Here is a 24,362-nt window from a genome sequence, read left to right as displayed (position 1 = left end):
GAGTGTCCCTGTCTAGTTTTGGTTGCGATTCCAGCTCTTTCGTTTGCGCTCCCTGACTTTTTGCTTGCAGTTTTGGCTCAAACTTCACGTGTGGGCGGGCTGTCCAGGAATGCATTCCCATTGGCTAACTTGTGTTTGACTGACAGCTACGCTCAGCCATTCCCTACTTGGATTCTGGCGGACTGTTTGATGAGTGACCGATCCATTGACGGTAAACAAGGATCGAGTGGACTTCAGTGGCGACTATGATATTGAATTAATTCAACAAAGTGTAAGTGCGGGACAAATGTGTTGCAGTAGTGCACATTATGCAGGTGTGTTTAATGTTAGCAAGACAGCTATTATATTGGGTAGTGGAGCTAAGGCTAACATTTGACTTGCCGCGAAACACCTGCATAATGTGCACTACTGCAACACATACAACACATTTGTCCCGTACTTACACTTTGTTGAATTAATTCAATATCATAGTCGCCACTGAAGTCCACTCGGTCCTTGTTTACCGTCAATGGATCGGTCACTCGGCAAACAGTCCGCCAGAATCCGAGTAGGGAATGGCTGAGCGTAGCTGTCAGTCAAACACAAGTTAGCCAATGGGAATGCATTCCTGGACAGCCCACCCACACGTCAAGTTTGTGCCAAAACTGCAAGCAAAAAGTCCGGGAGCGCAAACGAGAAAGCTGGAATCGCAACCAAAATAAATTACGCCAAACAAAACTGAGAAAGACGCGGAACAAAAATAGAAGGTTTCTGAAGAGTAATAGACTGATATTTTGCACGATTACACGAATAATTTGTTTGCCAGTCTAAAAAAATTGCCTTTTTTTTTCTTTTTTTGTATTTTGATTTGTCGTTTTTGTTTGATATTTCAAAAGTATTCTATGAACATTTTGGCACAAAATTGATTCCATACCTCCATTCCTGAAAAGTAAAGCCAATGCGGGAGTGCTAAAATCTGCAGTTCCTCAAACGGCCACTTGAGGCAGGCTCCAAAAGCGAGTCAATTCCCATCGACCCCCGTGTTAAAATATCCAGCTTTCACAGCGAAAACAAACATGTACCGCCTGGAACAAGAAACACTTTGGGTCTGTATAGCTAGTTTCCCTCTTCACGACCGCTGTACGCGGGGTGAAATTTTATATAATTCAACAGTTTAAATTCTATTGAGCCATACATTTATGCATAATTAGGGGCGGGGTTGATTTGAGTGACAGCTGGGTTTGTCTCGTCTTGTTAGCCGCTAGCTGGCATTACCTCAGAACTCGAGCCAAATTCACTGCAGGTGATGGATTTACGTAAATAATTTATGGAACCTTGCCTCTTTTTCTCCAAGAGCTTTTCCACGTAACTTTTACACACTACTACACCGGTACGTGACTTTTTAATTTGGTTTAATAGATTGTACTTTCTTACCTTTCGATATTTTTGATGTCACTGAGGGTCTCGGCTTCAGTAAATCGGGCTCAGACTGACAGCTTGAGCAGCGAAAAAATGTACATTTTGGAGTTTGATCTGGAAATAATATCTATTCAGCATGAAGACTTGCGTAGCAACAGTTCACTAAAAGACACATCTCTGAGCTAAATCGCAGGTTTGGACGATTTGTTTCGTATCAAATACACTGTGCTATGTGACCATCAGAGACTGACCATCTAACAGTAGCTGTGATCGACCTCACCACTCCTAGATAGCTAGATCACTAGCAAGCTAGCTATTAACCAAGCTAATGTTTAGTTATCTAAGCTTTAGGGGGGAAATATTATCGCTCATATTGTTTTTATTAACAATTACGGTGACATTCCCGGTGATGGTTTTTATTTTTTTAGTAAACTGGCCGTTGAGGTTATGGTCTATATCTTACGGCGCAGCTTCTTTTAGTTTAGCCAGTAGCTTGTCGGCTAGTTTCAAGGTTAGTAGGCGTGTCCCAGCCGTACTATTCCAGTGGCAAGGCTTCACTATCCCCGCCTCTTTTTCCATTTATGGACTAGCCAGGAGTTAGGCGGAGTCAGGTGCTGCCAAGATGGCGACATCCATAGCCTCCTTATTTGATCGTTAAACCCGCTCGTCAGCAATCCTGTGAGTGAACAGGCTGATGGATCTTTTCCGTGTGTGTGTAGGGTGTCTCCAGGTAAATGTTACCACCTGTATAACAGTCTGAGGGCAAGTCTGCTGGACGACTACCAGCTCCCTGAGATCCAGCGCACACCGCTCGAGGAGCTCTGCCTACAGATTAAGGTACGCAAATGCACCAAGTCTCAGCAATTAATTAATTATATTTATCTATCTATTGACTTATTTAATATATCCTCATTGGCCCATCCATCCATCCATCCATCCATCCATCCATCCATCCATCCATCCATCCATCCATCCATCCATCCATCCATCCATCCATCCATCCATCCATCCATCCATCCATCCATCCATCCGACACAGTTTAATATAACATCTGTTTAACTTATAACGTGAAAGTAAGGTTAATAATATAAACTTAGATTACACATTTTTCAGTTTTACTCAAATTAGGGTGGTGCAAAAATGAGTACACCCCACAACAAAAACTATTACATCTAGTACTTTGTCTGGCCTCCATGATTTTTAATGACGGCACCAAGTCTTCTAGGCATGGAATGAACAAGTTGGCGACATTTTGCAACATCAATCTTTTTCCATTCTTCAACAACGACCTCTTTTAGTGACTGGATGCTGGATGGAGAGTGATGCTCAACTCGTCTCTTCAGAATTCCCCAAAGAAAATAATTTCTTTACACCACAAAGCTGAAGGCTACAAGAAGATTAGCAAAGCTTTACTTATCAGTCAGAATACTGTCGCAAAAGTGGTACAAAACTTTAAGAAAGATGGAACTGCAACCATCTCACAGAGACGTCCAGGTCGTCCACGGAAGTTAACACCTCGACAGGAGCGTCTTCTGATGAGAAGGGTTGGAGAAAATTGGCATGCAAGTTCACTGCAGTTATCTAAAGAAGTAGAAAGCCAAACTGGGGTGACTATTAACCGTGACACAATACGGCGTACGCTGCAGAGGAATGGCATGCATGGATGCCGTCCACGAAAGAAGCCTCTCCTAAAGCCCTGGCACAAAAAAGCCCGCCTAGAGTTTGCCAGGGCCCATGCTGACAAAGATGAAGACTACTGGGACTCTAGACTCTGGAGTGATGAGACCAAGATAAATGTTTTTGGAACTGATGGCTTCAAAACTGTATGGCGTCGCAAATGTGAGGAATACAAAGAAAACTGCCTGGTGCCTACAGTGAAACATGGTGGTGGCAGTGTCCTTATGTGGGGCTGCATGAGTGCTGCTGGTGTTGGGGAGCTGCATTTCATTGATGGCGTCATGAATTCACAGACGTATTGCTCTATACTGAAAGAGAAGATGCTACCATCACTCCGTGCCCTTGGTCGTCGTGCACTTTTCCAACATGACTAAACGCACATCTAAGGCCACTGTTGGATTTCTGAAGAAGAACAGGGTGAAAGTGATTCAGTGGCCAAGTACGTCTCCTGATCTGAACCCAATCGAACACCTATGGGGAATTCTGAAGAGACGAGTTGAGCATCACTCTCCATCCAGCATCCAGTCACTAAAAGAGGTCGTTGTTGAAGAATGGAAAAAGATTGATGTCGCAAAATGTCGCCAACTTGTTCATTCCATGCCTAGAAGACTTGGTGCTGTCATTAAAAATCATGGAGGCCATACAAAGTACTAGATGTAGTAGTTTTTGTTGTGGGGTGTACTCATTTTTGCACCACCCTAATTTGAGTAAAACTGAAAAATGTGTAATCTAAGTTATATTATTAACCTTACTTTCACGTTATAAGTTAAACAGATGTTATATTAAACTTTGTCTTGCCAACATTTTGGAAATTGTTTGTGTTCATTGAGATATTGTTTAAAATGTTACTTTTCAAAGTACGCTGAGCACTGTATCTATCGATCTATTGATTTATTTAATATGTCATCATTGGCCTGTCTGTCTGTCTTTTTTTTTGTTTATTTATTTAATATGCGACCACCGGCCACTTTTTTTTTTAATGAATGAATGAATGAATGAATTAATTAATGTATAAATAAAATAAAAGGGAGAGGGGAGTCTGGGCGGCTCTGCTTAGGCTGCTACCCCTGCGATCCGGATAACCGGTAGAAGATGGATGGATGGATTTATTTAATATGCCACCATTTGACTATTTATTTATTTTTAATTTTTTTCTTCTGTTTTTTTTTCTTGTTTGTTTATTTATTTATTTATCTCATCTCATTATCTCTAGCCGCTTTATCCTGTTCTACAGGGTCGCAGGCAAGCTGGAGCCTATCCCAGCTGACTACGGGCGAAAGGCGGGGTACACCCTGGACAAGTCGCCAGGTCATCACAGGGCTGACACATAGACACAGACAACCATTCACACTCACATTCACACCTACGCTCAATTTAGAGTCACCAGTTAACCTAACCTGCATGTCTTTGGACTGTGGGGGAAACCGGAGCACCCGGAGGAAACCCACGCGGACACGGGGAGAACATGCAAACTCCGCACAGAAAGGCCCTCGCCGGCCACGGGGCTCGAACCCGGACCTTCTTGCTGTGAGGCGACAGCGCTAACCACTACACCACCGTGCCGCCTTCTTTATTGTAATGGTTCACTAGAGGTGGGTGGAGCACAGAGGACGGCAGGACAGAGATCAGGTTTGCAAAAAGGCTTTATTGCCACACTTTTCAGTGAACAATACGATATTGACTCGACACCCAAACAGCCAGCGTCTAGTCCGGAGAAGAGCTCCTCTGCTCTCGCTGTCCCTCCTTAAGTAGGGCGCGGTCACTGGGAAGACACACAAACACAGGTTAATTGCCGTCAGGTGTAGTGATTCTGCCACTTACCTTCCCTGACTCCGCCCTCCTGTCACAGACCGGCGCTTGACCACGCCCCCGCTGCCACATTTATTTATTTATTTATTTATTTATTATGCCACCAGCCACTTCATTTATTTATCTGTCTATTTATTTAATATGCCATCAGCCTGTTTGTTTGTTTGTTTGTTTAATATGCCACCACTGGCTTATCTGTCTGTCCTGTAATATGCCGCCATCAGCCAGTGTTTTTTATTTCAAAACTTTTCATGAATTCAGGACTCTTTTCACAGCCTGTCTTTTTCTATTTATTTAAAAGCCCTACTTCATTTTGTTTGTTTGTTTTTTTTTGAGAAATGCTGTTTCAGCTTGCTTGTTTGCTTCAGGGTCTCCGCGGATCCTTAAAAAGTCTTAAAAAGTCTTATTTTTACTATGTGTTTTTTAAGGTCTTAAAAAGCATTATATTTCGCTATTTTTTGAGCTATGGTATTAAATTTCACATGGGAGGTATTAAATTTCATCCGGGTAGCCGACAGTAAATGAAAAAAAAACCATATGTCTGGATTTTTTTTTCCGCGCTAACGTTATTTATTCAACCAGCGTCGTTTGTTATCAAGATGCTGAACAAGTAGCACAAGAGCCGTTGTGTGTCTAGCACTAGTTCTAATAGCGCAGGAACCACGCCACAGGGGGCAGTGTGTTCTTTTATCCATGTAGTAGACAGTGATGGGAATAACGGCGTTAGAAATAAACGGCGTTACTAACGGCGTTACTTTTTTTTAGTAACGAGTAATCTAACTAATTACTTTTTACATCGTTATAACGCCGTTCCCGTTACTTACAATAAAATACTATGCGTTACTTTATTAAAGCTGTTCTCATCTGGCACGCTGCTCGCTCAGCCTTTCTTTACTCTACTCTGCTTTCGTGTGGGGCGGGGAGACACGAGACAACGGCACAGTAAGCCAATCAGAGTAGATTTGGACAACATACGTAGGTAGGCCACGCCTACTGCACTACTGCGCGCTCTTTCAATCGGAAGAGCCAGCGATGGCGAGCGGTCAGCCCAGCACTGCGCTTTCACACTGGAAATACAGCCAGGACTTTTCATTACTTGAAATAAAAGGCAAGAGTGTTTATGTGCAATGCACATTATGTCGAGGAACAAAGCGTTTGTCCTCGTCAGTGGCCAGTAATTAGTAACAATTTTAATAACTACAGAAATATATTACATTTGATAGATGTCTTATCTCACATTGTCCCACAAAAATATTAATATAGTGTAGATAACATTACTAATTGGTTCTGTTAAGTGTCCATTTCAGTCATTAAACACATTTAACATTCACTTTTATTATGATTACACTAATTGAATTTGATTTTTTTTTTTTTTTTGAGGGGGAACAAAATGTAATGGAATAATTACTTTCTCTGGTAATTAGTTACTTTTATGACAAAGTAACTCCGTTACTAACTCAGTTACTTTTTGGGAAAAGTAACTAGTAACTATAACTAATTACTTTTTGAAAGTAACGTGCCCAACACTGGTAGTAGAACCATTGAGAGTAGAGCAGACGAGGAAGAAGTGGTTGAACTTGAACATGAACGGAGATGGGGAAGTGTAAGTTTAGTAACAAGTGGCTTGAGGAGCCAAAATACAAAAGTTGGCTAACAACAGCAACTTCAGAATATGAAGCGAGATGTAAGGTATGTCGGAAAGACATCAAGTTAACAACAATGGGCTGTAAAGGCCTTGACGCTCACTCGAAAGGGGAAAAGCATATGCGCTATGCTGCTAGTCGGGCAACAACAGTCCCCAGAGGCAGTTCGATCAGTAGTCAAACTTCCTTGCTTCCTCACTGTTTGTTCATGGCAGTACCCTACTATTAAAATATTGAGAAAGCAGTTAATGTTCTGTTTTGTTAACTGAAGATCAATTTGTTTCCTCACTGTTTGTTTACAGCAGTACCCTACTATTAAAATATCGAGAAGGCAGCTAATGTTCTGTTTTGTAAACTGAAGATGCACATTTTTTATTAAAAAAATGCTTTGAACTTAACCTAGAGTGTGCTTTTTTTTTTTTACTGTACGTATTTGTTCCGCGGTAGTGGTCTTATTTTTTATACTCAGTGGTCTTAAAATGGTCTTAAAAAGTATTATTTTTGCTGGTCAGAAATGTGCAGAGACCCTGTTGCTTGAGTTGTTTATTTCAAAACCTATACCAACCTCTCATTTTATTTTATTCAAAAATCTTTTTTAATTTTTTTTTGTTTTAAAGTCTCCTTTTTATTATAATGAGCTTTTATTTCAACCCCCCTTCGTTCGCCAGCGTTTCTCTGATTTGTTTGTGTGATTGGCCACAGAAGGAGTTTTAAATCAGTCTGCGTTTCAGTCGTTTATTTGAAAGCCATTTGTCATATATTTTTATCCCCCGCTGGCCGAAAGGCCCGAAGAGGGATGATGTCGTGTCGATGTCTGTCCATCCCGGGAAGGGTGCTCACCTTCTGAAATCAACTCCTCTCATGATTTTTGGAGGAATTTCACGAAACTTGGCAGGACTCTTTGTGTTATGTCGGTAATACTCGTATTGTAATTTCATCCAATTCAGTCACGTTTTACCAGAGTTATGGCCGAGTTACCAGCAGGGGATATTGTGCTCTTGGAGCACTCTTGTATTTTTTATTTATTTATTTATTTAGATCATTGTTAAAGCGGCGGCACGGTGGTGTAGTGGTTAGCACTGTCGCCTCACAGCAAGAAGGTCCGGGTTCGAGCCCCGTGGCCGGCAAGGGCCTTTCTGTGCGGAGTTTGCATGTTCTCCCCGTGTCCGCGTGGGTTTCCTCCGGGTGCTCCGGTTTCCCCCACAGTCCAAAGACATGCAGGTTAGGTTAACTGGTGACTCTAAATTGACCGTAGGTGTGAATGTGAGTGTGAATGGTTGTCTGTGTCTATGTGTCAGCCCTGTGATGACCTGGCGATTTGTCCAGGGTGTACCCCGCCTCTCGCCCATAGTCAGCTGGGATAGGCTCCAGCTTGCCTGCGACCCTGTAGAACAGGATAAAGCGGCTACAGATAATGAGATGAGATTTCTGGAAAGTTATTTTATTTTATTTTTTTGAAATTGAAAATCCTGCATTAAAACCACCAGCCATTCATCAGCCTCGTTATATAAAACCTTCCCTCAGCCATTTTCTCTGTTTAAGAGCCTTTTATCCCAGCGCCGTCTCTGTTTTAGCCTTTTTAATAATTTAGTTCCAGGCAATATGAACTGATAAAAACCAAAGTTTCTCTCAAGTGAGTGTAAAATCCACAGTCAGTTTCAGGTTTTGAGAGTACAGTTTTAAAAAAAAAAAAAAACAGTGGAAATATAACACACTAATATCCTGTCTGTCCCTCTGTACACTTTAATCTCCACTGTGTCCGTGCTGCTCTAATCACCAGTGATGGATCATTATCTATACTTACATGTTATACAACCCCGGTTCCAAAAAAGTTGGGACAAAGTACAAATTGTAAATAAAAACGGAATGCAGCAATTTACAAATCTCAAAAACTGATATTGTATTCACAATAGAACATAGACAACATATTGAATGTCGAAAGTGAGACATTTTGAAATTTCATGCCAAATATTGGCTCATTTGAAATTTCATGACAGCAACACATCTCAAAAAAGTTGGGACAGGGGCAATAAGAGGCTGGAAAAGTTAAAGGTACAAAAAAGGAACAGCTGGAGGACCAAACTGCAACTCATTAGGTCAATTGGCAATAGGTCATTAACATGACTGGGTATAAAAAGAGCATCTTGGAGTGGCAGCGGCTCTCAGAAGTAAAGATGGGAAGAGGATCACCAATCCCCCTAATTCTGCGCCGACAAATAGTGGAGCAATATCAGAAAGGAGTTCGACAGTGTAAAATTGCAAAGAGTTTGAACATATCATCATCTACAGTGCATAATATCATCAAAAGATTCAGAGAATCTGGAAGAATCTCTGTGCGTAAGGGTCAAGGCCGGAAAACCATACTGGGTGCCCGTGATCTTCGGGCCCTTAGACGGCACTGCATCACATACAGGCATGCTTCTGTATTGGAAATCACAAAATGGGCTCAGGAATATTTCCAGAGAACATTATCTGCGAACACAATTCACCGTGCCATCCGCCGTTGCCAGCTAAAACTCTATAGTTCAAAGAAGAAGCCGTATCTAAACATGATCCAGAAGCGCAGACGTCTTCTCTGGGCCAAGGCTCATTTAAAATGGACTGTGGCAAAGTGGAAAACTGTTCTGTGGTCAGACGAATCAAAATTTGAAGTTCTTTATGGAAATCAGGGACGCCGTGTCATTCGGACTAAAGAGGAGAAGGACGACCCAAGTTGTTATCAGCGCTCAGTTCAGAAGCCTGCATCTCTGATGGTATGGGGTTGCATTAGTGCGTGTGGCATGGGCAGCTTACACATCTGGAAAGACACCATCAATGCTGAAAGGTATATCCAGGTTCTAGAGCAACATATGCTCCCATCCAGACGACGTCTCTTTCAGGGAAGACCTTGCATTTTCCAACATGACAATGCCAAACCACATACTGCATCAATTACAGCATCATGGCTGCGTAGAAGAAGGGTCCGGGTACTGAACTGGCCAGCCTGCAGTCCAGATCTTTCACCCATAGAAAACATTTGGCGCATCATAAAACGGAAGATACGACAAAAAAGACCTAAGACAGTTGAGCAACTAGAATCCTACATTAGACAAGAATGGGTTAACATTCCTATCCCTAAACTTGAGCAACTTGTCTCCTCAGTCCCCAGACGTTTACAGACTGTTGTAAAGAGAAAAGGGGATGTCTCACAGTGGGAAACATGGTCTTGTCCCAACTTTTTTGAGATGTGTTGCTGTCATGAAATTTAAAATCACCTAATTTTTCTCTTTAAATGATACGTTTTCTCAGTTTAAACATTTGATATGTCATCTATGCTCTATTCTGAATAAAATATGGAATTTTGAAACTTCCACATCATTGCATTCCGTTTTTATTTACAGTTTGTATTTTGTCCCAACTTTTTTGGAATCGGGGTTGTATATATTACCACCCTGCCCCTCACACACCCTGCATTAGAGGAGCTGGAGTTTCCCTGCCTGCTCCTCAGTGACTGTAATAGCCGAGTACAAACAAACTAATGCTTTAATGGTCGTGTTAATCACACTCGCCTCCACGCAGGAGCACCGTAATGGTGTAATGAGGCCTTTTACTGGTGTCAATTACCACCCTGGTGGCTCGCTCTCTGTTTCTCACACACGCGCGCGCGCACACAAACAAAAGACCCTTTGTATCTCGGATGACTCATTCGGTGTAATTGCGTGTATCTGGATGTTATTTTTGCTCTCCTGTGTTCTCAGATCCTGAAATTGGGCTCCATCGCATCATTCCTGAGGAAGACTCTGGACCCTCCGTCAGACAGAGCCATCGAACTGGCCATCACTCACCTAATGGATCTGGTGTGTGTGTGCGAGAGAGAGAGACAGATAGCAGAGAGAGATAAATTAGAGGCTGGGTGAGCTGTGATGGTTCATGGGTCTGAAATTGGTGGTGTGTGTGTTTAGAACGCGTTGGACCGGAACGAGGAGTTGACTCCGTTGGGATTCCATCTGGCCCGTTTGCCTGTGGAGCCGCACATCGGAAAGATGATTCTGTTCGGAGCTCTGCTCGCCTGCCTGGACCCTGTGCTCACTATAGCGGCTAGCCTGAGCTTTAAAGACCCGTTCTCCATACCACTGGTACGCACACACACGCACAGAAATGTCGGATCAATTGGCACTCCAATTTTACACCGAGATATATTACTGACCAAAAGTTTGTACGCCCCAGGTCAGGAGGGGTTCTGTTCATTCTCTGATAGCTTAGAGCAGTGAGCGTGAACTCCCTCCCAGGTGCCGTGTTCAGACCAACACGGAGGAATAAATTCCTAAAGGCTGCTCTTTGTGTCACAGGGGAAGGAAAAGATCGCAGACCAAAGAAGAAAAACCCTGTCCAAGAACACCAAGAGTGATCACCTGACTGTCGTCAACGCCTTCCGGGTAAAGCTCGGGTTTTCAGGAGTGGTGTTGTGTTGGATTTCCTCGTGTGTGTGTGAGAGACTCCTGGGTAACACTGGAGGCTGTACACTGACCACTGCGTTCTCTCTCTCTCTCTCTCTCTCTCTCTCTCTCTCTCTGCCAGGGCTGGGAGGAAGCAAAGCGGCGGGGCTACAGGTACGAGCGGGAATACTGCTGGGACAACTTCCTCTCAGCCAACACACTACAGGTCAGTGTCTGGTCTCTATCTCTCTCACCCTCTCTCTCACTCCTCTGTCTCTCTCATTTCATTCTCTCAGTTAACTCTCTCTCACTCGACTCATTCTCTCACTCGACTCATTCTCTCTCTCCACTCATTCTCTCTCTCCACTCATTCTCTCTCTCCACTCATTCTCTCTCTCTACTCATTCTCTCTCACTCGACTCATTCTCTCTCCCTCCACTCATTCTCTCTCTCTCCACTCATTCTCTCTCCTCCACTCATTCTCTCTCATTCGACTCATTCTCTCTCCCTCCACTCATTCTCTCTCTCTCCACTCATTCTCTCTCCTCCACTCATTCTCTCTCCTCCACTCATTCTCTCTCCTCCACTCATTCTCCCCCGTGGGGACCCGGGGTAGAATAGGTCCCCAGCACCCCCTTGCTGTTCGTAAGAGGCGACAAATGGGGCGACTTGTTTGCCGTGAGTCGCGACCTGTGTCGGTGGAGGAAGAACGCCTGGTTCTTGAGGAATGTGGCTTGTTGCGACTTCCACACATCCAACACAGTGCTTTGGCTCCTACTTCACCTAGACAGGAGGTTGGAAGGGCCCGATCCAATCAATCGGCTGGTCAAAGTTCTCTGGAATATTTTTGGGACCATGCTTTTATTTTTCCAGAGACTCTGGCTGAGGGTGAATCGGGTGATATGAACCTTTTTGTTTAATTCACTCGAGTATACCGTCGCTGTATCCTTGATGCATATCTGGTGGAGAACCGCAGCGCTGTGCATCCCCTAGTTGGGCTTCGAGGAGGGTGAGGAGTAGAGACGATGAATGTTTCAATACAAAATATGGCTACTTATCAACCCCATAAGAAAAGATTCATGGATCGAGACTCGGATGACGCTTCTGAAATGACTTTAATTTACCCCTCCAAATCCAATACTTGGCCTAAATTTATAGTTTTGGAATCTGTGACGCCAGACATGCCCCTCACTAAGTTATCCCCTTTTGCAATTCAGAAAGGAATCTCAGGAATAGCAGGGACTGTCAAGGATGTTAAAAAAATAAGATCCGGTCAAATTTTGATCGAATGCTCTAAAAAATCCCATGCTGACAATCTACTACACTGCAACAGTTTAGGGGGAGTCCCAGTGCGGGCCCTCCCTCATCCCCATCTGAACAGTTGCAAAGGCGTAATCCGCACTAGGGATCTTCATGATATGGAAGAAGATGATATAGTCACAGAATTAAAAGATCAAGGAGTGACTCATGTGAAGAGGATAACCATAAAAAGAGATGATAAAATCATTAAAACTGGTACTTATATCCTGACATTCAAACTCCATGATCTTCCTGGAAAACTCCTGATTGGATATTTAAGTGTACAAGTGGATAAATATATCCCTAACCCTTTGAGATGCTTTAGCTGTCAGAAATTTGGCCATGGCTCTGCAAGTTGTAAAAATAAACCAGTTTGTTGTACATGTGGTGAAGATGGCCATGAACCGATTTGTACAAGACCACCCAAGTGCTGCAATTGTCAAGGGAACCATCCAGCCTCATCAAAGGTCTGCCCAGTCTGGATAAAAGAAAAAGAAATTCAAAGAATTAGGGTTACAAAGAAAATAAGTTATCCACAAGCAAGAAAGGAGGTGGAAGGGTTTTGTGGATATAAGTTCCAGCAGTCCTTTGCCTCTGTTGTAAAACCCACCATGAAGGAAATTGACTGTCAAACAGACTTCACCTGGATGTATAAGGACAAACCACAATTGATCAGTGGAAATAAATCTTCATCAACCTCCAGTAAAAACAAAACAAACTCCCAGTCTTCTGCCAGCCAAACTTCGGTCATGATGGAATCATCCCAACCGTCCAAAGAAAAAAAGAAATCAACTACTAATTCTTCCCAACCTAAATCGAGTCAAGTCAGGAATGGAAGTTCTATGGATGTGGAAATGAAGGAACCCTCAACCCATCGCAGCCGGAGCTTCTCCCCCAAAAGTAGGAGCAAAGGTCCTGTTCCAATCTTCCCCACATGACCATAACCAACCATATTATTCAATGGAACTGTCGTGGTTTTAAAGCCAATTTTTCTGAGCTGCAGCGACTAGCTGCTCTTTTTAATCCTTTGGCCTTCTGCCTTCAAGAGATATACCTAGCTCTAAGCCACACTATGACTTTAAAGAATTACTCAATGTTTAATGCTTATGGTCCAAATGTTCAGCGTCCCTCTGGTGGGGCAGCTATATTAGTGCAAAATGACATAATTCATAGTCATCTTGTAGTCACTACCCATCTACAAGTAGTTGCAGTACGACTAACACTTCATAAGGTAGTTACCTTGTGTTCAATCTATATTCCACCTGATGTCACAGTAACCTTGCAGGACCTGGACAATTTATTGGCACAACTGCCTCCTCCATATATGTTTTTAGGAGATTTTAATGCTCATAATCCTGCATGGGGAGGGACCTCCTCAAATGCTAAAGGCAAGGCTATGGAGGACTTCATTACTAAAACTGACTTATGCCTCTGGAATGATGGATCTTTTACCTATTTACATCCAGGCCATGGCACATACTCAGCAATTGATCTATCCATATGTGATCCTGACCTTTTTCTTGACTTTTCCTGGCGACCACTGGATGACTTATGTGGGAGTGATCATTTCCCCCTGATCATGTCATCAACTGATACAGATGCACAGTTCAGACCTCCAAGGTGGCAACTTCAAAAAGCAAACTGGAGTCTCTTTCATTACCGTTGTGATGTCCTACTGGGTCACGTGCCCCAAGATATTGACAATCCAGTCGATCACTTCACTAAAACGTTGATCTCTATTGCAGAGGAAGCTGTCCCAAAAACTTCAGGAAAGCCCCACCGCAGGTCAAACCCATGGTTTAATGATGATTGTAAAAAGGCCATTGATGCCCGGAAAAAGGCAGAGAGGGTGTTCAACAAGCACCCAACAACAGCAAATCTCACCAGATTGAAAATTGCACGAGCCCAAGCACGTAGAACTATGAATGATGCAAAATCACAAAGCTGGAGACAGTATGTTTCAAGCCTTACAAGAGATGCATCCTCAAAAAAAGTCTGGAGTTTTATTAGAAAGATGAAAACTAAAGGGGGAACTGCAAGAGTTCAACATCTAAAATGTCACACAGGTCTCTTGACATCCAAGCAAGACATTGCTGATAAACTTGCAGAGACATTTGAAAAGAATTCCTCTGTGGAAAACTGCAATCCTGAATTTCAAGCCATGCGCAGAAAGGAGGAGGCCAAAGCCCTGAATTTCTTATCAGACAACACCGAACCATACAACCAGCCATTCTCTATGGATGAACTCCTATGCGCCATAAGAAACTGTCATGACACTGCAGTGGGCCCTGATATGATTCATTATCAATTCTTGAAACACTTACCGTCCATTGTGCTATTTCATCTCCTTGCAATATTTAATGTGATTTGGGAATCAGGAACAATACCTGAGTCCTGGAAGACAGCATTTGTGATTCCCATTCCAAAACCCGGCAAAGATCATACTGATCCCACCAATTACCGTCCTATTGCATTAACCAGCTGCCTATGCAAAACTATGGAAAGAATGGTGAATAAAAGACTTGTGTGGATGATCGAGTCAGAACGACATTTGAGTGCATTTCAATGTGGCTTTAGGCAAGGAAAGAGCACCATGGACCATCTTATTAGATTGGAGGCCTATATAAGGGATGGATTTGTCAAAAAGGAACATGTTATAGCAGTGTTTTTTGACCTTGAAAAGGCATACGATACTACTTGGAAATATGGCATTTTAAGGGACTTGTATTACATGGGGTTCAGAGGTCGTCTGCCCATTTTTATCTCAAATTTTTTGTCTAATAGATTTTTTCAAGTTCAATTGGGTAAAACTTTCTCAACACCACACTTGCAAGAACAAGGAGTTCCCCAGGGAAGCATCCTTTCAGTCACTCTATTCAGTATTAAAATCAATAGTATTGTGAAGGAAATCAACCCAAATCTTTTTTGCAGCCTGTATGTTGATGACCTCTGTATTTGTTATAGAGGAAAATACATGAGTATAATCGAAAGGCAACTCCAGCTGTGCATAAATAAAATCAGCAATTGGTCCATTGAAAATGGCTTCAAATTCTCTAAGTCCAAGACTGTTTGCACTCATTTTTGCCAACTTCGAGCTTTACATCATGACCCATTGCTGTATATGGAAGGTGCCACAATCCAAGTTGTGAAAGAGGTTAAATTCCTTGGTCTGATACTTGACAATAAACTATCCTTTATTCCACATATAAAGACTCTTAAAAAGAGATGTTTTAAATCTTTGGACATTTTAAAGGTACTGGCAAAGACAAAGTGGGGGGCAGAGTGGACTATACTGCTACGCCTGTATAGAGCACTTGTAAGATCCCGTTTGGATTATGGCAGTATTGTCTATGGATCAGCAAGACAATCTTACATTATGATGCTGGATACTGTTCACCACCAAGGTTTAAGACTGGTCCTAGGGGCCTTTAGAACCTCTCCAGTGCAGAGTCTTTATGTAGAAGCAAGAGAACCATCCCTTAAATTGCGACGCTTGAAACTTGCACTTCAATATGCAGTCAAAATCAAAGGGAACAGAGATAACCCGGCATACCCCACTGTCTTTCAGCCACAGTATTTGGACTTTTATGAAGCCAGACCGCGGACTATCAGACCTTTCGGATTAAGAATTAAACCTTTCCTTCAGGATCTGAATATTGATCTGGATGGACTAACATCCTCTTCCCTTTGTTCCATTCCCCCTTGGACCTTGAGAAAACCTGTAATTGTGCAGGACCTGAGTCACAGAAAGAAAGCTAACACACACCCAAACGAGTACCAGAGTTGCTTCCTCGATGTAAGACAGCGCTTCCCCTTGCACACTCCGATCTATACTGATGGCTCAAAAACTGATACCTGTGTGTCCTCAGCAATGGTAGTCGCCTCTAATCAGTGTGGAATACGCATCCCAAGTCTGTGCTCAATTTTTACAGCCGAAGCCCAAGCCTTGCTCTTAAGTCTTGAATACATTGAAGAGTCCAAACTGCAAAAAGCCTTGATTTGTACAGATTCTAGATCATGCCTACAGGCATTGGAGTTCTTAAAGACTGACCACCCTCTTATTGTCAACATACTTGGAAAAAGTGGAATACCTAACTAAAATCAATATGGACATTATTTTTTGTTGGGTCCCTGGCCATGTGGGTTTGACTGGTAATGAAAAAGCAGATAATGCTGCTAAAGGAGCCCTGAATGAAGAGATTTCTGAATGCCAAATCCCTGTCTCTGATATCAGACCTGTTCTTTCTTCCTACATAAGTGACAAATGGCAAGCTGATTGGACTAACTGTGCTGGCAACAAGCTGAAAGAAATATGCACTAATGTGAAACAAGTGACTATTCAATCTTTTTCATGTAGACATGACCAAGTTGTCTACACAAGGGGTAGAATTGGACACTCTAGACTAACACATGGTTTTCTGTTAACTGGAGGTGAACCTCCACTTTGCGATCTTTGTGGTGATCTCTTATCAATTAAGCACATTTTGTCTTGCCCTGCTTTTAGAATACAAAGGCAGAAGTTTTTTAAAGAAAGCACAATGCTAGATATTTTTAATAAGGTTTCACCATTAAAGGTTTTAAACTTTTTGAAGTGCATTGATGTGTACAAACGTATTTGATGTATTTATTTATTTATTTTATTATTGGTTTTAATTTTATGTGATATTTATTACCTGAGGGCGGCACGGTGGTGTAGTGGTTAGCGCTGTCGCCTCACAGCAAGAAGGTCCTGGGTTCGAGCCCCGGGGCCGGCGAGGGCCTTTCTGTGCGGAGTTTGCATGTTCTCCCCGTGTCCGCGTGGGTTTCCTCCGGGTGCTCCGGTTTCCCCCACAGTCCAAAGACATGCAGGTTAGGTTAACTGGTGACTCTAAATTGACCATAGGTGTGAATGTGAGTGTGAATGGTTGTCTGTGTCTATGTGTCAGCCCTGTGATGACCTGGCGACTTGTCCAGGGTGTACCCCGCCTTTCGCCCGTAGTCAGCTGGGATAGGCTCCAGCTTGCCTGCGACCCTGTAGAAGGATAAAGCGGCTACAGATAATGAGATGAGATGAGATGAGATTTATTACCTGTATTGGCCATGAAATAGCCATAGATGCTTAAATGGCAATAAATGTAAACAAACAAACAAACCACTCATTCTCTCTCACTCGACTCATTCTCTCTCCCTCGACTCATTCTCTCTCCCTCCACTCATTCTCTCTCCCTCCACTCATTCTCTCTCATTCGACTCATTCTCTCTCCCTCCACTCATTCTCTCTCCCTTGACTCATTCTCTCTCTCTCCACTCATTCTCTCTCTCCACTCATTTTCTCTCTCTCCACTCATTCTCTCTCTCTCCACTCATTTTCTCTCTCTCCACTCATTCTCTCTCTCTCTCCACTCATTCTCTCTCTCTCCACTCATTCTCTCTCTCTCCACTCATTCTCTCTCTCTCCACTCATTCTCTCTCACTCGACTCATTCTGTCACTCCACTCACTCCTCTCCCCATCTATCTCACTCTCTCCCTCTCTCACTCCATTCTCTCATTCCTCTCTCTCACTCCTCATTCTCTGTCACTCCACTCACTCACTCCCCCTAAACACACCTTCAGCACTCTGAAGTCTGCCTCTGTATCAGTTTCTCTTTATGAACAACAAGCAACATCCGATTATTTCTCTCTCTCTCTCTCTCTCTCTCTCTCTCTCTCTCTCTCTCTCACAGATGTTACAGAATATGAAAGGACAGTTTGCGGAGCATCTCCTGGCCGCTGGGTTTGTGAGCAGTAAAGACCCAAAACATTCCGGTGCCAACATCAACTCCGGTAAGGAGCCCGATACCGAGCGACTGGAACATCAGACACAGAAGGGGAAGGGGGGGAGGGTGCAGTGGGATGCAGTGATTGTAATAATATGAAATAGAAGATGATGATGATGATGATGGGTACTGAGATGGAACCTTGAGTCCTCCTGCCTGTGTGACTCCACCCTCTGTCCCACTGGAACTGTGTGAGAAATAATCCCGTCCCAGCTCCAGCATTCACACAGGATTATTACAGGAAACTGGTTCAGCTGGGTTCTGACTGGGTGCTGCTTTTTCTCAGCTTCGTCGAGTTTTTTAACCGTCGCCTCTCCGCCTGTGTCGCCTGGGAGCGTTTCTCTGCAGACCTGTACACGTCACGTCTCTTAAACCCACCGTGGAACGGTACGCTGGCATCGGTCGCTAGTTAGCGCTCTGTACGCAAGTTAGCAAGAGTTAGCATTCTATGCCCAAATTAACACAAGTATGTGCAAGCTAGCGTTCTGTGCTCTAATTAGCACTAGTTAGTACTCATTAGCGTTCTGTGCTCAAGTTAGCAATAGTTAGCGTTCTATGCCCAAATTAACACTCGTATCATCACGTGCGCGAGTTAGTGTTCAATGCCCAACTTAACACTAGTGGCGTTACATGTGCTAGTTAGCGTTCTATGCGCTAGTTGGTGCTCGTTAGTGTTCTATGCCCAAATTTATACGAGTAGCATTATATGCACAAGTTGGCGTTCTACGTGCTCATTAGTGCTAGTTAGCATTCTTCGCGCTAGTTAGTGCTTGTTAGCGTTCTCTACTCCTAGTTAACAATAGTTAATATACTATGCCCAAATTAACACTAGTATCATTGTATGCGCAAGCTTAGTGTTCTGTGCGCTAGTTAGCGCTAGTTAGCTTTCTATGCTCTAATTAGCACTAGTTAGTGCTCATTAGCGTTCTGTGCTCAAGTTAGCAATAGTTAGCGTTCTATGCCCAAATTAACACTCGTATCATTACATGCGCGAGTTGGCGTTCTGCGCACTAGTTAGCGCTAGTTGGTGCTCGTTAGCGTTCTATGCCCAGATTAACACTAGTAGTGTTAATATGCACAAGTGTGTGTTCTGTGCTCTAATTAGCACTAGTTGGTGCTCGTTAGCGTTCTGTGCCCAAATGAACACTCGTAGCGTTAATATGCGCAAGTTAGCGTTCTCTGCTCTAGTTGTCACTTTGAGTCGTGAGTCCACTTGTTTTTCCTCAGACACCTTAATGACCAGACTGTCTCTTAATTAGTGCGTTATTTGTTTGTGTATATTGTTTTGTTTTTATTTACCTGTCACCGTGGCTGTGAGGTGCATTAAATTCACCCCTCCCCCCCATTCCACAAAACCCCCTCTTGTGGTGGCGCTAATGTCCATCCCTGTGTGTGACAGATACACGTCTCGTCTCGTCTCGTCTTCTTCCGCTTTATCCGGGACCGGGTCGCGGAGGCAGCAGTCTAAGCAGGGAAGCCCAAACTTCCCTTTCCCCAGACACCTCGGCCAGCTCCTCGGGAAGAACACCGAGGCGTTCCCAGGCCAGCCGAGAGACATAGTCCCTCCAGCGTGTCCTGGGTCTTCCCCGGGGCCTCCTCCCGGGGGGACATGCCTGGAACACCTCCCCAGGGAGGCGTCCAGGAGGCATCCGAAAAAGATGCCCGAGCCACCTCAGCTGATTCCTCTCGATGTGGAGCAGCAGCGGCTCTACTCCGAGCTCCTCCCGAGTGACTGTGCTTCTCACCCTATCTCTAAGGGAGCGCCCAGCCACCCTGCGAAGGAAACTCATTTCGGCCGCTTGTATCCGCGATCTTGTCCTTTCGGTCATTACCCAAAGCTCATGACCATAGGTGAGAGTCGGAACGTAGATCGACCGGTAAATTGAGAGCTTCGCCTTTTGGCTCAGCTCCTTCTTCACCACAACGGACCGGTAAAGCGACCGCATCACTGCGGAGGCTGCACCGATCCGCCTGTCGATCTCACGCTCCATCCTTCCCTCACTCGTGAACAAGATCCCGAGATACTTAAACTCCTCCACTTGAGGCAGAACTTCTCCACCAACCTGGAGAGGGCAAGCCACCCTTTTCCGGTCGAGAACCATGGCCTCGGACTTGGAGGTGCTGATTCTCATCCCAGCCGCTTCACACTCGACTGCAAACCGCCCCAGTGCATGCTGAAGGTCCTGGTTTGAAGAAGCCAACAGGACAACATCATCCGCAAAAAGCAGAGATGAAATCCTGTGGTTCCCAAACAGGATTCCTTCTGGCCCCTGGCTGCGCCTAGAAATTCTGTCCATAAAAATTATGAACAGAACCGGTGACAAAGGGCAGCCCTGCCGGAGTCCAACATGCACTGGGAACAGGTCTGACTTACTGCCGGCAATGCGAACCAGACTCCTGCTCCGTTCGTACAGGGACCGGACAGCCCTTAGCAAAGAGCCCCGAACCCCATACTCCCGAAGCACCCCCCACAGAATACTACGGGGGACACGGTCGAATGCCTTCTCCAGATCCACAAAGCACATGTGGACTGGTTGGGCAAACTCCCATGAACCCTCGAGCACCCTATGAAGGGTATAGAGCTGGTCCAGTGTTCCGCGACCAGGACGAAAACCGCATTGTTCCTCCTGGATCCGAGGTTCGACTATTGGTCGAATTCTCCTCTCCAGTACCCTGGAGTAAACCTTCCCTGGGAGGCTGAGAAGTGTGATTCCCCTATAATTGGGGCACACTCTCCGGTCCCCTTTCTTAAAAAGAGGGACCACCACCCCAGTCTGCCACTCCAGAGGCACTGTCCCTGACCGCCACGCGATGTTGCAGAGGCGTGTCAACCAAGACAGCCCCACAACATCCAGAGACTTGAGATACTCAGGGCGGATCTCATCCACCCCCGGTGCCTTGCCACCGAGGAGCTTGCAAACCACCTCAGTGACTTCGGCTTGGGTAATGGACGAGTCCACCTCTGAGTCATCAGCCTCAGTCTCCTCAGTGGAAGACATGACGGTGGGATTGAGGAGATCCTCAAAGTATTCCTTCCACCACCCGACAATGTCCCCAGTCGAGGTCAACAGCTCCCCACCCGCACTGTAAACAGTGTTGGCAGAGTACTGCTTCCCCCTCCTGAGGCGCCGGACGGTTTGCCAGAATTTCTTCGAGGCCGACCGATAGTCCTTCTCCATGGCCTCCCCGAACTCCTCCCAGTTCCGAGTTTTTGCCTCCGCAACTGCCCGAGCTGCAGCACGCCTGGCCTGCCGATACCCGTCAGCTGCCTCGGGAGTCCTGGAGGTTAACATGGCCCGATAGGACTCCTTCTTCAGCTTGACGGCATCCCTTACTTCTGGTGTCCACCACCGGGTTCGGGGATTGCCGCCACGACAGGCACCGGAGACCTTGCGGCCACAGCTCTGAACAGCTGCGTCCACAATGGAGGTAGAGAACATGGTCCACTCAGACTCAATGTCCCCCGCCTCCCTCGGAAGCTGGGAAAAGCTCTCCCGGAGGTGGGAGTTAAAGACCTCCCCGACAGAGTGCTCGGCCAGACGTTCCCAGCAGACCCTCACCATACGTTTGGGCCTGCCAGGTCTGTCCAGCTTCCTCCTCCGCCAGCGGATCCAACTCACCACCAGGTGGTGATCAGTTGACAGCTCAGCCCCTCTCTTCACCCGAGTGTCCAAGACATAGGGCCGGAGATCAGATGAAACGACTACAAGGTCTATCATTGACCTCCGACCTAAGGTGTCCTGGTGCCACGTGCACTTATGGACACCCCTATGCTCGAACATGGTGTTCGTTATGGACAAACCATGACTAGCACAGAAGTCCAATAACAAAACACCACTCGGGTTCAGATCGGGGAGGCCGTTCCTCCCAACCACGCCCCTCCAGGTGTCACTGTCATCTCCCACGTGAGCATTGAAGTCCCCCAGTAACACAATGGAGTCCCCAGTCTGAGCACTCCTCAGTACCTCTCCCAGGGACTCCAAGAAGGCCGGATACTCTATACTGCTATTTGGGCCATAGGCACAAACAACAGCAAGAGCCCTCTCCCCAATCCGAAGGCGCAGCGAGGCGACCCTCTCGTTCACTGGGGTAAACTCCAACACATGGCGGCTGAGCTGGGGAGCTATAAGCAAGCCCACACCAGCCCGCCGCCGCTCACCACGGGCGACTCCAGAGAAGTGGAGAGTCCAGCCCCTCTCGAGGAGCTGGGTTCCAGAGCCCAAGCTGTGCGTGGAGGTGAGCCCGACTATCTCTAGCCGGTACCTCTCAACCTCCCGCACAAGCTCAGGCTCTTTCCCCCCCAGCGAAGTGACATTCCATGTCCCAACAGCCAGCCGCTGTGTCCGGGGATCAGGTCGTCGAGGCCCCTGCCTTCGACTGCCACCCAATCCACATTGCACCAGTCCCCTACTGCTACCTCTGTGGGTGGTGAACCCACAGGAGGTCGGGCCCACGTCAGCTCTTCGGGCTGAGCCCGGCCGGGCCCCATGGGCAAAGGCCCGGCCACCAAGCGCTCGCATACGAGCCCCAACCCCGGGCCTGGCTCCAGGGTGGGGCCCCGGCTGCGTCATCCCGGGCGACGTCACGGTCCTCGGATTTTTCTCCATAGGGGTTTTGGTGAACAGATACACTGAGGTCAGAATTTTCCGCGGATTTCACGTCCAAACGGGTCATTCTTGAGATCAGTGCAAATCCGGTGCGAATTTTTGGTTTTTTTTGGGGGGGTGTTTGGCAGGACCTCTTGTACATTAGGCAAGCTCACCAGCTGTGACCAGAGATTCGTGTTTGTTTACGGAAATCACAGCGAACGATTTTGTAAGAAGCGCTTTGATTGGCCGTCTCCCTCACTTCTGCTTGAATCAGCCAATCACAGTCCACCAACAGCGAAGTTGGAATTTCCTTCGCCAGGTTTGTAAAGTCCACTCTTTCTGAACTTATTTGACAGCAAAGCATGCTTATAAACAGCGTTCAAGATGGCATCGCATCGCATCGCATCGCAACATGCGACCCAATTTTGAAGCATTGCTAATCGATTTCCCCAGTGTATCGCACAGAAATGCGATGCAAAAAGTCAGCCAACTGCGAGCTTCCCTGGACGAGTTATGAATTTTTAAAGTCCGCCTGGAGCCGTGGCTGGCATTAAAGTGCGAGGAGAGGAGCGGAGCTTGCGCGGTGGTGAATAATGTCCGGAGGCGCGGTCCTACCGGGCCATGCCTGTGCTGGTTCGTAGAGGGAGGTGCACGTGAAATTCGGCTTCGCTGGGATCTCCGGTGGCAGAGTTATGAATTTTTAAAGGCCGGTTGGATCAGTGAATCATATTGGAACTTAAGGCGCAGAGGTGAGTTCACGCCGGGGCGAGTAACGTCCCGAGGCGCGGTCCTACTGGATGTGAGTAATGTGTAATGAGCAGAAATGGGTCTTAAAGCTTGCGAATTCCCCCCCACCACCATCAGCCCCCTTTGGGCCCGGTAGTACCCTTTTCCTCTTTTTTGGTCAGCGGTGTTTGAGTTTAAAGGTCCCATGGCATGAAATTTTCACTTTCTGAGGTTTTTTAACGTTAAAATGAGTTCCTCTGACCTTCTTAAGTCACCCCAGTGTCCAGAAATTTCATAATGTGTAAACCAAACTATGCCCAACATTTGAGAATGGCGCGTCAAAACGGCGCGTTGATAAACTCTTCCCTTTACTACGTCAGCAAGGGAGATGATCCCCACGCCCCCCCCCTCTGGATTCCCACCCACTGTATGGATTGCCCCGCCCAGTTGTAGTGAGGAGACCATAGAGGACACAACAACATGGCATCACCTAAGCGAGCGAAACATGGAAATTGCGCTGTACATGGATGTGACAACACAGAAAAGAGTCTGTTTTTACTGCCGACGGGAGAGCCCCTGAAGACGCAGTGGCTTAATTTTATTTACTCCAATAATACGCCGTCGAGTCTACCTAAGACGGTGTATGTTTGTCGGAAGCATTTTCCTGATGAATGTTTCCACAACTTGGGACAGTACAGGGCAGGTTTTGCACATCGACTGTCACTGAAGCCTGGGTCCGTACCAAGCATCCCTGCCGCATCAGCCACAAACACCGAACAAGTAAGTGTATAACTGTTAAGTCGTTTTGCCGTGTTTTAAAATCGGTGCGTTAGCCTTGCAATGGCTACATTAGCTGTGCAGCTAACCGCTTCCTGCAGTTAGCCAGGTACTCTGCGCTACAAAACCAAAAAGCATGCAGCATGCTCTGTTATAATAGCCAATCAAAACAGTTTTTACAAAGACACCCACATTCTTTTTTTTTTTTAAGTCACTCGTTCATTTTATTTGTT

The 24,362-nt window shown here is 45.5% G+C and overlaps 1 protein-coding gene across 1 annotated transcript in view; it reads left to right on the top strand.

Moving 5' to 3' along the window:
- Positions 1–24,362, top strand: part of dhx36 (DEAH (Asp-Glu-Ala-His) box polypeptide 36) — a 153,954-nt gene that overhangs the window by 105,507 nt on the left and 24,085 nt on the right. The window contains exons 16-21 of the mRNA XM_060924172.1: positions 2,118–2,235; positions 10,265–10,363; positions 10,469–10,642; positions 10,856–10,942; positions 11,085–11,168; positions 17,945–18,044. Of these exons, the coding sequence (XP_060780155.1) occupies positions 2,118–2,235; positions 10,265–10,363; positions 10,469–10,642; positions 10,856–10,942; positions 11,085–11,168; positions 17,945–18,044 (662 nt within the window). The remainder of the gene's footprint in view (positions 1–2,117; positions 2,236–10,264; positions 10,364–10,468; positions 10,643–10,855; positions 10,943–11,084; positions 11,169–17,944; positions 18,045–24,362) is intronic.

Source organism: Neoarius graeffei, chromosome 6 (assembly GCF_027579695.1).
Source record: "Neoarius graeffei isolate fNeoGra1 chromosome 6, fNeoGra1.pri, whole genome shotgun sequence".
In the NCBI taxonomy this organism is placed as follows: Eukaryota; Metazoa; Chordata; class Actinopteri; order Siluriformes; family Ariidae; genus Neoarius; species Neoarius graeffei.
Note: the sequence above shows the minus strand (reverse complement) of the source record. Positions and strands in the feature narration are given on the sequence as shown.